The following is a 13,550-nucleotide window of genomic DNA, read 5'->3' as shown; positions in this document are numbered from 1 at the left end:
CCTTACGGGGCAACGCCACACTCCTCCTTTTTCAGGAGGACACACAATTACGTTATTAGTTAAACACAACATATCACACAACAAACAACTTGCCCATCCTGGACCCAGGCCCCTTTAATGTCAGCCACCCTCATCCCGGACGACTCTCCAACTGTCCCAACACATACTCACTGAGGTAAGCGGGTTTCCCTCGCCAAGTCCTCTGGGGGTACCTCCCGCTCACCTCCGGCACTGGCAGTCCATCAACAGTAGCCTCCCGACACGGAGAGGCCGGGACACCGAGAGGGGCCCATCTTCCTCAGGGATCTCGGCGACACCAGGGTCCAGAGGGGGTTCAGTTCTCGAGTCCCCCAGCTTCTTGAAGAAGCTGACGTTACGGGTGACAGCCGTTCGCCCATCGGAGGCCGTCACCATTGACCCCTTCACGGCGACCACATCCAGGGGCGCTGGTTCATAAGGTAGGGACAACTTCCCGTGAGGATGGCGGATCCGGATGAGCACCTCATCCCTGGGTTCCAGCCGCTGGGGCCGCAGGCCCCGGCGCACGTTCTCTTGGCTGATCCTGGCCAGTCGGTCGGCCTCAACCTGTTGGTCGTTGATAATCCCGGGTTCTCTCTCCTGTACCTCCGGCAGTAGACCCCGGGGGCATCGCCGGAACAGCACTTCCGCCGGGGCGACACCAGTGGAGGCATGTGGGGTGGTGCGATACACTCTCAGGAATTGATACAATGCCCGTTGGAGGGGCTGGCCTTGTCCTTGCGCAATCCGAAATGTTTTGTTTAGTGTTTGCATCAGTCTTTCTGCATCGCCGTTGGCCCTAGGCCACAGCGGGGATATCTTTCGATGTTGAACTCCACAGCTGGCCAGGAACTCTGAGAAGCGTTCGCTTTGAAATGGCGACCCATTGTCCGAGCACAGCGTCAGGGGAAATCCGTGGGTTGCAAAGATCTTTTCCACGCCGACTACCACATGCTCGAATGCCACCGATTCCACAAACTCCACTTCGGGGTACCGGGAGTACTCATCGACTATGGCCAGAAAATGGGTGCCCACGGACGTGGACCCAGAGTCCGCATGCACGACCTCCCAGGGCCTGGTCCCTCGAGGCATTGCTTCGATAGCCGGTTCCCTCTGCACCGGGGAGGCTGCCTGGCACCACACACAGGCTGCCACAAAGTCATTGACCCTTTTCTCCAGCTCCGGGAACCAGACCTTCATCCGCAGCCTCGCCTTCGTCTTGGCAGCACCCTGATGTCCGTGATGGGCCAAAGCGATCACCTCACCCACTTTGGAGTGGGGGACCACTATGCGATCCCCCTGGAGCAGGAGCCCCGACTCCGAGAAAGACAGCTCATCTTTCACCTTCCACAGTTGTTCAAGGGCGGTCTTCGCCTCATGGGTCCGCCCTGCGAGAGCTTCCAAGACGAGCTTCCAGGAACCGCTCTGCATCGACTGCTTCAGTATCTGGAAGCACCCATCCTCGGCCGCCGCAGCCTCCAGCTCCGACAGGGGCAGTGCATTTGGTGTTGCTCCCTCCACCACCATCCGGACATGGTCGTCCGCTTCTTCTGCGCAGGTGTCTCCCGCCACTCCCCCACGCACTCCGGGATGACGGGAAAGGAAGTCCGCTGCATTGTTGGCACCTGGCCGGTATATCAGCGTGACCCCGTACTCAAGCAATGCGAGCATCCATCTCTCAATTCTGGCCGGGGGCTTTGATGACGAGCCCGCCAGAATCGGGAGCAGGGGTTTATGATCAGTCACCACAGTCACCGGGCGCCCCAGCACATAGAAGTGAAAATGTCAGCATCCCCACAAGACCGCCAGGGCCTCCCTCTCGATCTGGGAGTACCGCTGCTCCATTTCCGAGAGCGCCTTACTGGCGTATGCTACGGGCTGGAGGTTTCCATCGTGGTCCACCTGGGTCAGGACCGCCCCCAGGCCAAACGGACTGGCGTCGACCACGATCTCCGAGGGTAACGCCGGGTCGAAGAACGCCATGGTGTCTTCCGTTGTTAGGGCGCTCTTGATGTCCTCGAACGCCGACTGTTCCAGTGGACCCCAGTGCCAGGCAGTCTCTTTCTTGGTAAGAGCTCTGAGCGGCTCAGACCTCGAGGCCAGGTTTTGGATGAACCGACCACAGTAGGTCACCATGCCCAGAAAACTTCTCACTTCCGACACGGATTCCGGGGGCTGTGCACTCTTTATGTCCTGAACCTTCCGCGGGTCGGGTGACACCCCTCCCTCCTTGAACACAAACCCAAAGAATTCTATTGATGGGCGCAGGAATTCGCACTTGTCCCTATGGAGGGTGAGGCCCAATGACTGTAGTCTCTCGAAGGTTTTGGCCAGGCACTTCAGGTGGATCACCTCCGTGTTGGCAAACACCAAAATGTCATCACTGATGTTGAGTACCCCTTCAAGATCAGCAAGTGCACCCCGGATAATGTTCTGAAACACTTCGGCAGCCGACGATACCCCAAAGCTCAACCTCTTGTACCTGTAGAGTCCCCGGTGGGTGGTGAATGTAGTAATGTACCGGGACTCCGGATGGAGGACAACTTGATGGTACCCTGCTCTGAGGTCGAGTTTGGAGAAGAATCTGGCCCCCTGTACCTCAGCAATTATGTCATCGATGGTCGGGGTCAGGTGTCGCTCCCTTTTTATGGCCTTGTTGGGTAGCCTCATATCCACACAGATGCGAACGGAGTCCGGCTGTTTTGGTTTCCTGGCCACGACATTGTTGGACACCCATGGTGTTGGGCCTTCCACTTTCTCGATGATGTCCAAGGCCACCAGGTTGTCCAGTTCTTTGTCGACTTGCTCCCTCAGATGAAAAGGAACTCTCCGGTGTTTCAGGGCAATTGGTTGTACTGAGTCGTCAATGTGTAGCCGGACTGGATCACCGGTCATTCTCCCAATGCCATTGAACAGGGCTGCGTACTTGTCCAGTAGATTGTTGATATCTTCCAGGTATACTGAGTACGCAAAACTCACTATCCCGAGTGCCTCCGCAGCCGCACAGCTCAGCAGGGTGTTGTTGCTTATGGGGGTCACATAGAACCGGGCTCTGATCTTCGAACCTTCATGCTCCACCTTCGTCACGAGCGCTCCGTCCAGCGGTATGGGCTCGAGTCCACCGAAGGCGGAGATGCGAGCTCTTGGTACAGCCAGGTTCGGTAATGGGTCAAGAGTGTCATAATGTCCCCTCGCCATAACATTGACCGATGCCCCTGTGTCCACCAGCACGGGAACAGGCGAGCGGTTCACCTCCACCACGCACCTTGGCTGTCTCCTGCTTTTGCCTTTCAGGATCCCTATGCTTGAGACGAAGAAGATGTTTTCCTCCTCCTCTACTTCAGCCTCCTCTGCCTGAGCATCCTCTTCCGCTTGATCCACCTGGGCCACGTTGGATGGCCGGGTTTGGCACGGAGTCCAGATTCGGGCAGGACCTCTGGGTACCATGACAGGTAGAGCCGACTTACACACTCTCGAGAAGTGATCCGGCAGTCCACATCGGCCACATGTTCTTCCTGCGGCTGGGCACTCTGTGGGGTGGGGGAGGTCATAGCCACATTTCTGACATGACTCCCCCGATCTTCCTGCCCTGTCTCGGGGGGCTCCACCAGGCCTTCTTGTTCCTCTGGCGCCCCGCCACACAGCGCACACCTCTTCGGTCTTGATCGAGCGTGAACCCGCTTCCATCTTGTTTGCCCGTGCCTCAGCCACTTCGTCACATCGACCCAGTTCCAGTATACGGGGCAGAGTGATTCCCTGCTCTCTGAGGACCTGTCTCCTCAGTTTGCTGGAGGAGCATGCTTGGATCAGCATTGTCCGTATCATGTCCTCCGCGTCCCCCCACGCGCACCCTTGGGAAAGGCGGCGTAGGTGGCCGTAAAACGTGTCCAGGGTCTCATCATCCTTCTGCTTGGCCGACAGCATCACGAATCTCTCAAAGTCCACGTTGGCAAGTGGAAGGAAGTGTGCGAGGAGAGCCGCTTTCGCCTCACCATAGGTCTGGTCCACCGGAGTCAGCGACTCGAAGATCTCCTGAACCGCGGCTCCCGCCGAGTACAGCATGGTGTCTACCATGCTGTCATTGTCATCCACTCGAGCAGCCCTGAAGTACATGTCCAGGCGGGCCACCCACCTCTTCCATCGGGGCCCCAGACTGGACGGGGGGCCCGTAGGATCGAATTCTGGTATCGGTTGCAAGGCCGCCTGGGCTCTAGCTTGAGCCATAATGGGGGGCCCTTGTGGAGCGACAGGCTGTGCCCCTCGTGGTGCCTGTGGTGCAGGCCCCTGATTCCCCGGTGGCAGCGGTTGCAGAGCTGCAGGCTGGGCCGCCTGACCTTCGTCCTGAGATTCTTCCCCAGGATCCGCAGTGTCACCGTCCTGGTCGCTGTCGGACATGGGACTGAGCGCACAGGCACCCCACTACCAGACCTGGGGCCGCAACTCAGATTCCCACCATCACCATGCGGAGGGATGCACCCCCGTGCCACACACAGCCTGATGCAAACACACGAAGAACTTCCAAAACGGCCACCACCTCGTGATGATGAAGAGGATCAAAAAGAGTGTCCTGATGATGAAGGGGGCGAGGAAGTGCCTTGTTGCCACCTTGCAGCAGAGCACTGCTGTATAGAAGTCCCAAAAATTGAGCCACGTGGATGGACTGGACTAAGCAGGCCCTACCATATTAGTCCTTATCCTGGCTTACACTCGACGTAACAGTCCCAAAATCTGATGAAAACACACAAATTGGGTATGGGCGTGCAGGTCATGCACTCAGCAACCACAAAATCCAAAAATTAGACCCGGATCACCTTCTCGGTCCGAACCGGAGCTCCGAGAAGTTCCTTAGGCCTTGTATGCAAAATGGCAGCCAGCCGCGTGTGCGGTCCGCAGCCACGGCATGAAACGAAACGTCCGTGAACGTTCCGATCATTTGAAAAAAATTCCGGACGCCTTTCACCGCCGGGCCCGGGCATCCGACATCACTCGTCGCCACTGTTGGGGGTCTGTCCTTTGCCCCCCAGGCGTGCCCGTGAGCCCCCAACCCAACAGAGCTCACACTCACACGTCCGTCAGGTTCGGGCTCCCCGGTCGCTCTGTAGCTTCCAGGAACGCCCCATTTATTTAAGCCGCACGCGGCGACGTGCAACATCACGCCGCCGCGTGCGCAGCCCTTACGGGGCAACGCCACACATTGTAATGAAAACAGCAGCTAGTATTTCCAAGGGAGTTTAAGAACAAACTGCATCTAAGTTCACATGCAATCAAAGTGTATCTTACACAAAAAAAACAAACAAAAAACCGTAAAAAATGAAATCAGATGAGCGTTCATAGCCGGTACAACCTTATACACATGTAGAACCTCGTACCGTACTGTCCCCAAATCAAAACACTGATTTGATTTTTTCCCTTTTTTTGTTTTTTGTCTATTTTACTTAACCCTGAATTTCCTCCCTTTCACCACTCCCCCATTTCTGTCATGAATCAAATGCACATAGATGTATTTTTATAAAAATGAATGCCCTGATTTGAAAAAGGGACGTGATGCCGAAACACGTGTAATCAAGGAAGGCCTATCCATAGTTGTGGAACCTTATGATTAAAGTTTGAAATTCAATCCCAAATTCAGTGTGGCGCAGCTCATTTGAGAAACAAGTGATTTATGCATTTAAAGAGTACAAGGCAAATTGTGACCATATTATAATGAAATATAGTATGTCTGCAGCCATGCCCTGTTCTGCATAATGAATGCTGTACATTATGATGTTTCAACGTGAACAACGTTTTGATTCCTTGCATTGCTGTTTTTTCTTAGGACAGAATACCATCACTTAGTGTTGTATAATTACGTTAATGATCTAGGTACTGCGAACAACATGCCAATGCCTTCTTTATTAATACTTCTCACCCCTTTGACAGACTTACAACATTTCTTATTTTTTCTTTGTGGCTTCTGAAATACCCTTCCAGCTGATGTAGGTCAATGGCTGAATAAACAAGTAGCCCTTCTGACACAAAATCACAATGTTGTATGTTGAAATGGGTGTTATGTAAACTAATGGTATGGTCATAATAGTGATTGCAAGCAGGGTTGCCTATTTGAATGGTTGTCAACATCTATATTGAGCCATGCCAATAAACCTAATCCCTAATTTGGATGTGCCGTAATAATTATCACACATCAAGTACAATTCAAAATGTCACCTTTGATAATTTCATGGTACTAAACAGAGTTGCTGGTTTGCCATGAGTTTGCATACAATATATACCCACCAAGAGGTAACCTACATGCGGTTATTTATTCTCAGGGACTAGCAAGCGGGATCAATAACATACACCAAAAGAGAGTCCCTATTAATCCATCTACATGTTCTTAACCAATTTCTAAACGTTGCAGTGGCAAGAGCAGTTTCGTAAGAATTAGAGAAATAATGTTGGATAAACAATGTATTTACATGATGCAGTCAATACAAACATGCAGAAAGTTCAAAATGAAAGCACATTATCATAGACCAACATTGGCAAAGCCAGAACATTACATAGACATCTTTTCTTAGAGACTATAGACCACTTGGGTGACCACGTACAACACAAACACACAAGAGACCAAACTGAAACGCTACCGAATATTCAGACACCCACAGTGTAAGAAAAAACATGTATCAGGCAACACATTATGTTAACGTAAACAACTAAGAAGCATGTTAATATAAATTGCAAGGCAAGGCTACAACTTATGTGAGCCCAACACAGATCACTATCACATGTGTGTGGTTTAATCAAAACAACAGTAGTGATGCATGCCAAAGATGGTCTACAAAGATGCCAAATTGAGTTTTGGCTCAACTGGTAATTTGCTTATTGTGGTCCAGCCTTCTTCAGGGCATAACACACTTATTTGGAGGGGATACATCTGCAATGGTGTCAAATCATACGAAAAAAGGAACCATTTGATGCCAAAATGCAATTTCATTCTTCCAAAATTTCTGAAAATGATAAATTTCAGACAGGTAACCTCACTGGTGCAATTTCCTCACCCAACAAACTGGCAGAGGCTGCTCTGGGGGCTTCATGGTGGTAATCACACATTACTGAAGCGCTCCATCAAAAGAGAGTCACTTTGCTTGTGTCTAAATGAATCAGGAGCTGATTCATTTCAAGTTTGCATACAGCCATGCCCTTATAGTAAATTGTCACTCTTAAATTTAACGGAGCTGTGTATCTCACTGAATCAATTCCATCCATGTGAACAGCTCACTTTCGCAAGAACATCGTTGTTGACTTCCCCAAGAAATAATTTACTTCAACAAATGCCATGAATAACTACTTCAGGCGAGATAGTTCCTTTCTCGAATAAATTACTCTGAGGTCAGGGATAATTTGTATTGTGATGTTCCAGGGCTTTTTCTCTGCTTCGTTATTACCCAAGCCCCTCAAGTACACCACATCCATATCATCACTGTCCACAATTGTTCCCCACATAATGGCGCATGGTATGATGTCACTAGTGCCCCTGCCAACTATGCTATGACACACAACAAAGAATGTTGCATTATAGCTATAACGAAGCATACATTTAATCACCAGTTAAGCTTGTGTGCAATAATGGTTCCCGATTTGTTGTCTGAGGGTTCAAAGATACAGGGTGCACAGGGATGCAGATTACTGCCTGGGGCTGTATCAAAATACATCATTCAGTTTTGGAGAGTGGAGCGGCTCCACTTACTTATTTCAGAGACACACACTGGGGACCATCTGCTTGGTTCATCACTGAGGTGTACAGACCATTTCACGTGCCTGGTGTCACTAGCATTGTTATTTTATTTTTGTTCTTCCAGATAATGTGCAATTGTTTTAATTTTTAGTTTCTTGTGATGTATACTTTATCAATAGTCTATACATTGATAAGTTAGAAATTCGACAGAGAATATGAGTGTGTTTCCATTTGGTGTTTTCGAAAGTGCACAAGAGTGAAAGTATTAAAATGAAGCTAACATTGGTGATAAGGAATATTTTCAAGAATGTAGTAGAGTGTAATAAACAGACACAGAGCCAGAGGAGGTGGCTGGGTGAGGCAGTGTTCAGGGTGGAGTTATTGCAGCCAGGAGTGAGAATGACCAGCATAGAGGTTTGATGCGTAGGGTACTGTGACCGAAGCATTTCCATTTGCTCACTCAAACAACAGTTGTGCTAATCTCATTTTGTATAACAGTGCACTTTCTTACTTTCCTTTTAGGGTCTGTTTCCATTTGGACAAGTAGCGGTAAGGAATATTTGCATTTTATGATTTATTAATTAATATATGGCATTTTTGTAAGGGTGGTATATAGAGAAGATACATGAAAAATGAATGGTCTGAATCATTAAAATTATAGACAACATGAATAGCGAGAGAAATCACATGTTCTTCCATGTGTAGTACTTTATTTACGCCAAAACAAATGCATGCACAACGTCAATGAAGACTTGAAAACTGCTGTGTGCTGTGTGATACAATATTATTAGTCTCATTTGCTGGATTCAAAATGCAATTGAATTCAATTCAAATGCTGGGACAAAGATGTTTTTGTATTTCTGATATCATTCAATGTAATGAATTGCTCAACCACTTTACAACAGAATTTCACCCCCTTATCTATCTGGATTGACACAGGGCACCTTAGTAACTAAACAACTACTCCAAAAACAAAATTGCTTGACTACTTACAACTTTCTTGGGAAAGCAAATTCTACCCAGTGAGAAAGATTATCTAAATGCCATGAACGTTTTTACACCCTATTTACCTTCTATGGGTACAAAACATCAGTTGCCAACTCTTACCGTAGTAGATGATGAAACTCTAGTGGCAGTTAAGTTGGACAATGAGCTGTGCAACCTGTGTCAGCATTACCATACTCAACATACTATTTCAAATACATTTCACCTACGTCATGCAAACGTAGTGATAGTCTTCTCTCACACACGGTTTGCTTTTCGTAATACCAACACGACCTTCTTGTGCAATGTTCACCAAAGTTTCTCTTAGTCCAATAAGAACAATTGCTTTACCCTTCTTCTGTAATTAACTTCCTTCCGCACTAAGCTCACAGAGGATTGCAGAGAATTCTCTTTCTCACTCGCTGAGATCTCCATTGCAGTAGCAACCCACATTTTGGATCATCCTCTGACTAACCTCATCAGGTCTCCATTGTGAGCCGCTGTCTTCCATACCAATTGATCAATAGTTCAAAGAAATGCTCACTTCACTGTGTTCCTTCTGACATGCCCTTTGAGATGGGACACCTAGTTGGCCATTGTTCCTAAACCTCCCAAAAGAGCACTGAAAAATTGCAGTGAGGATTTTATAATCCATCTGTATCACTCAAAGAAATGATTCTCAAATAAATGATTTCAAGTTTCCACTGAGCACGAACAGGCTGAAACTTATCTTTTTCTAATACAGACTATCATATTTCGAGATCTCCACAATTTTTGAGGCATAGGCAAGTATACATTATTCAGGACTTAGGCTATATAATCAGTTGTGAAGCGATCATACGTAAAACCATCCAGGTGAAAAGAAATGCACAATCAACCATCACAAAGAGTATCTTGAGTCAGAGATTTGTGTAGAGCGATGTGAAACTGTTTGTAAAGCTTTAGAGCCACCTTCTGCCTTGAGAAGAGTTTGCCTTGGACGTTTTTCTACGGTACCTTTACCTTATAGCTGTTTGAAAAAACCTCCTTGCCCACCTCTGTGTACAGTCCCCAAAGTCAATCGGGTTCTGCAGACACTAGTAATGACAGGCAATTCACAAAAACACAAAAAGGAAGAAACATCACATGCTACTTCACTAAGGAGCACTGATTCTCAAACGCTGACACCAGCAGCAGTGCAAGTCCTTTAAAGATAGGAGATATTAATTTCCCTTCGGCGACCAAGCCATATATATATATATATATATATATATATACACAACTGCCTGCACTCTATATTTTTCCTCTGCACACCCAATAAAGTTTCCTATTTTTCGACGATTGGTGTGTCCTTGGCGGTTTCCTTTTTTGCTGCCTCTCCATTGTTTCAGGTCACTGCTCTCGGGAGTGCATTTCGCTTCCCCGTACTTCGGTACTTTGGTTTTGCTACATATATATGTAGATATTTTGGAATCCAGCTAAATAAATGTTGGACGAAAGGACAGATGATTTCAAACTTTTACAACTCCTTCCTTTGAGCATGAAGATTCTATAATGTTGTGAGAATGGGGCACCGCTGCCAACAGATGTTTGTTTATATTTCTCAAAATCTTTATTAAATATGCACTAATAGATTGCAACAAAATTCTACTGGAAATCAATGACATAAGAGAGAGATCTTCAATATATCTCACATGAGGAAGGAAAAAAAAGCTTTGTCAAGCATGGAGGGCAGTATGAAGTCTCATGAATAAGAAATCAAAAAGAGAAAACAAAGAAGTTTCTGAGAGGAAAAGAAGTTTATGAAACAGCACAAGATGTATACATTTGCACGTTGCTTTGATTCTCTTAGGTAACCAATATAGCTAATATCCCTATAAAAGCTGAAGAATCTCATCTTCAGTTAAGTGAGACTGGTGTCATCTCTGAAACAGAAACCGCCGGCAGTGAGAATGACAAGTCAGTTATGAAATTTAATTTTTAGATGCAATCAGACTGTTGTGCCTAGATGGCAGAGCCAACTGAAAAAGCAAAGGAAGAAGCCGTGGTCAAACAATCAGTGAAAGAAGAAAGTCCAAAGAGTGCAGAGGGGCCAATAGTACAGCTGTCAATATGCCAGAGGGATCAATGTCCTCTGGGAAGTGGATTAGGAAGTAGTAAAACAAATAGACACAATTAATATTGTCAATCTATTTTCCCACACATTAACCCGGGATCAACGCAAGTTCTCAACTGCTGTCCAACTCTATTATGCCCAGACACAAATTGATTTTAACAAATATGTGCAAAAAATGTGTTTAAAGAAGTTCTTCAAAATAAGTCCCCCTAAACAACACCAACCAGTATTGGGTGGTAAAAACACACCAAGCCATTAAGGATATGTTAACCTTAGTGGACTTAATACAACTGGAGTCGGATTCACAAACTGGTGATATTGCCCAGTTCATCAATTGGGACGACCTATAAATAGATGTGAGTTGACCCAAGAAACGTACATTTAAATGTAAATCTAGATTAAATCCCATATTCCAGCCGGGGGGTGATGGGCACACTGAGGCCTTTGTAAGATCTGAGCAATAAGAAAACTGAAAACAAGCAAAGGAAAGGAATATCTGTTCAAAAGACAAAAGCACACTTTAAAAAAAAACTTTAAGATACATCTGATTGCGTTATCAAACCATCAAATAAGGGCACAAACATCGTAAAATGATTGATTATATATCAGAATACAATAGACAGCTCATAGATTGGACCTGTTATCAAAGATTACCCTCAGATCCCTCTGCAGATATGAACCAATAGCTTACCTAATTCCACTCCAAGTGGGAACAATTGGGTATTCTGGGTAATGAAGAATGCAAATATTTGTACGCCAGAATTCCTGTATTGCCCACAATATATTTTCTCCCACAGGTCCACAGAAATTCCCAAAAGCCCCCAGGGAGACCAATTGTTACATTATCTAGTGCCAATTTGGAGAACATGTCAAAGTTTGAGAATGAAGTCCTCTTACTTTTGTGCCTACCCCCCCACCCCCTTTGAATTTGAGAGATACTAAAGATTTCCTCTGTAAAATGAATGGCATTCCTTGGATGCCAATTTTTCATTGGCCACCTTGGATATTGTATCACTCTATACTTCCATCCAAAATGACATTGGCAAAGAAGCACATGCCAAACCTTCTTGAGCTTCCGGTCTCTCAATGATTTGCTGCATAGTGAAATGATTGTTGAGCTGATCTACCTATGCCTTTCTAATAATATGTTTTTTAACAAAACCTATAATAAACAACTTCAAGGCACTGCAATGGGTACCATGTTTACCCCCACTTCCAAATTTAACAATGGGATGTTGGGAGAGGTGTGTCGTCTGGTCTAATGACAATCCCATGTAGACTGACAAGATCATTCTCTGGTTATGTTTCATCAATGATTTATTTGTCATTTGGCAGGGTAACAAGATGGAATGGAAACAGTCTGTGCAGGTGCTCAATGTTATCCAGTTGAATTTGAGATTCACTGAAACACATAATCTCAACTCAATTGTTTTTCTGGACTAAATAGTCAAATAAGTTAAAGGAGAACTAATTGCAGAGCTGCATAGAAAACCAATGAGCTAAAATATCCTCTACATGCCACAAGTAATAATCCGATGAGACTCCAGTGGAACATACCTAATGGGGAATTCATCTGAATTAATCTGAATTCAACACCATTTTTCCATTTGTTTGATCAGGAAAGAAAGGTCACTGCGTTGAGCTGCAAACATCAACAGTATCCCAAGAAAGTTTTTGAATGAGGATACCTAAAAGCTCACAATGTAAATCTAATGTAAATCGAGACCCTGTGTTGACCTCACCCATGGCCATACATGAGTGAGTGAATTGAGAATGAGGTACGTTTGATTCTGACCTATGGCACCAGTTCAAAAACTATAAAACAGATTTTACATCACCACTGGCACATTTTAAGGCTTGACAACAATTTAACATCTACTCTGGGCAAAAGAGTTAACATTACTTTTTGTAACTCTGCCTCATTGAAGGACTCTTTGGTGTCCAGTAACATGTGTAGGACAGACCAATTCTGTGAAATAACCGGTTTCTTTAAATGCTCTAAATGTAAAGTGTGGCCATATGCCAAACATTGTTCGAGTTACATTTATCCTAGTCTTGATGACGCTGTTCATTTTAATTCTACAAATCACCTATAACTCTGAATTTGTTGTCTATGTAAACCAAATGCATTCTGGATTTCTAAACAAAAAATCCTGTGGGCCACAATGTAGAGGAGGTACCTTACACTTTCTTGGGAACCTACAAATATTAATTACGACTTGTATGCTTGTCTCCTGTGTTTTGGCCGTCAAGAATTATATCATATTATCATTCACATGGTTATGCTCTTTGAGGGAGAAATTCATCTAGTCTGAGATAGATTTAATTGTTGTCTTTCTCGTTATAGTATTGTGTTTTTTAATGTATCAAATTGTTGGTTTATAATTTTGTTATACATTATTTTTCTGCACTTTTTGCACTCCCTCAGTTTCCTAGGATTTGTATGAACATTTCTTATTTCTATATTTTTGATGTTTGAAATTTCGGTTAAACACAATACACATTGAATCAAGCTTTTTCAAGCCTGTTTTAATTTGCAGACTTTGAACTGTCCAGTTTTAGCTATAAATACATGACTTTTTGTCTGCCGCAGTTCCATCTTAGTAACATTAGTACTGCTACTGTCAATAATAGCTCTATGTTGAATTCAGATGCATTGGCAATTCATCCTATTTTCTTATGCTGTTGATGAATAATTTTGGCATCAGTTGTGTCAAAGTAAAACATTTATGGAAATTA

At 45.5% G+C, this 13,550-nt stretch overlaps 1 protein-coding gene across 1 annotated transcript in view; it reads left to right on the top strand.

Annotated features, from left to right (window-relative positions):
• The window catches only part of LOC138515183 (uncharacterized), a 96,172-nt gene that overhangs the window by 66,195 nt on the left and 16,427 nt on the right, over positions 1-13,550 (top strand). Inside the window, exon 9 of the mRNA XM_069630159.1 lies at positions 8,255-8,281. Within this exon, the coding sequence (XP_069486260.1) occupies positions 8,255-8,281 (27 nt within the window). The remainder of the gene's footprint in view (positions 1-8,254; positions 8,282-13,550) is intronic.

This window comes from Ambystoma mexicanum, chromosome 6q, assembly GCF_040938575.1.
Source record: "Ambystoma mexicanum isolate Mex_15411 chromosome 6q, UKY_AmexF1_1, whole genome shotgun sequence".
NCBI classification, from domain to species: domain Eukaryota; kingdom Metazoa; phylum Chordata; class Amphibia; order Caudata; family Ambystomatidae; genus Ambystoma; species Ambystoma mexicanum.
The sequence above is the reverse complement of the archived record's forward strand: the minus strand, read 5'-3'. Positions and strand labels throughout refer to the sequence as shown.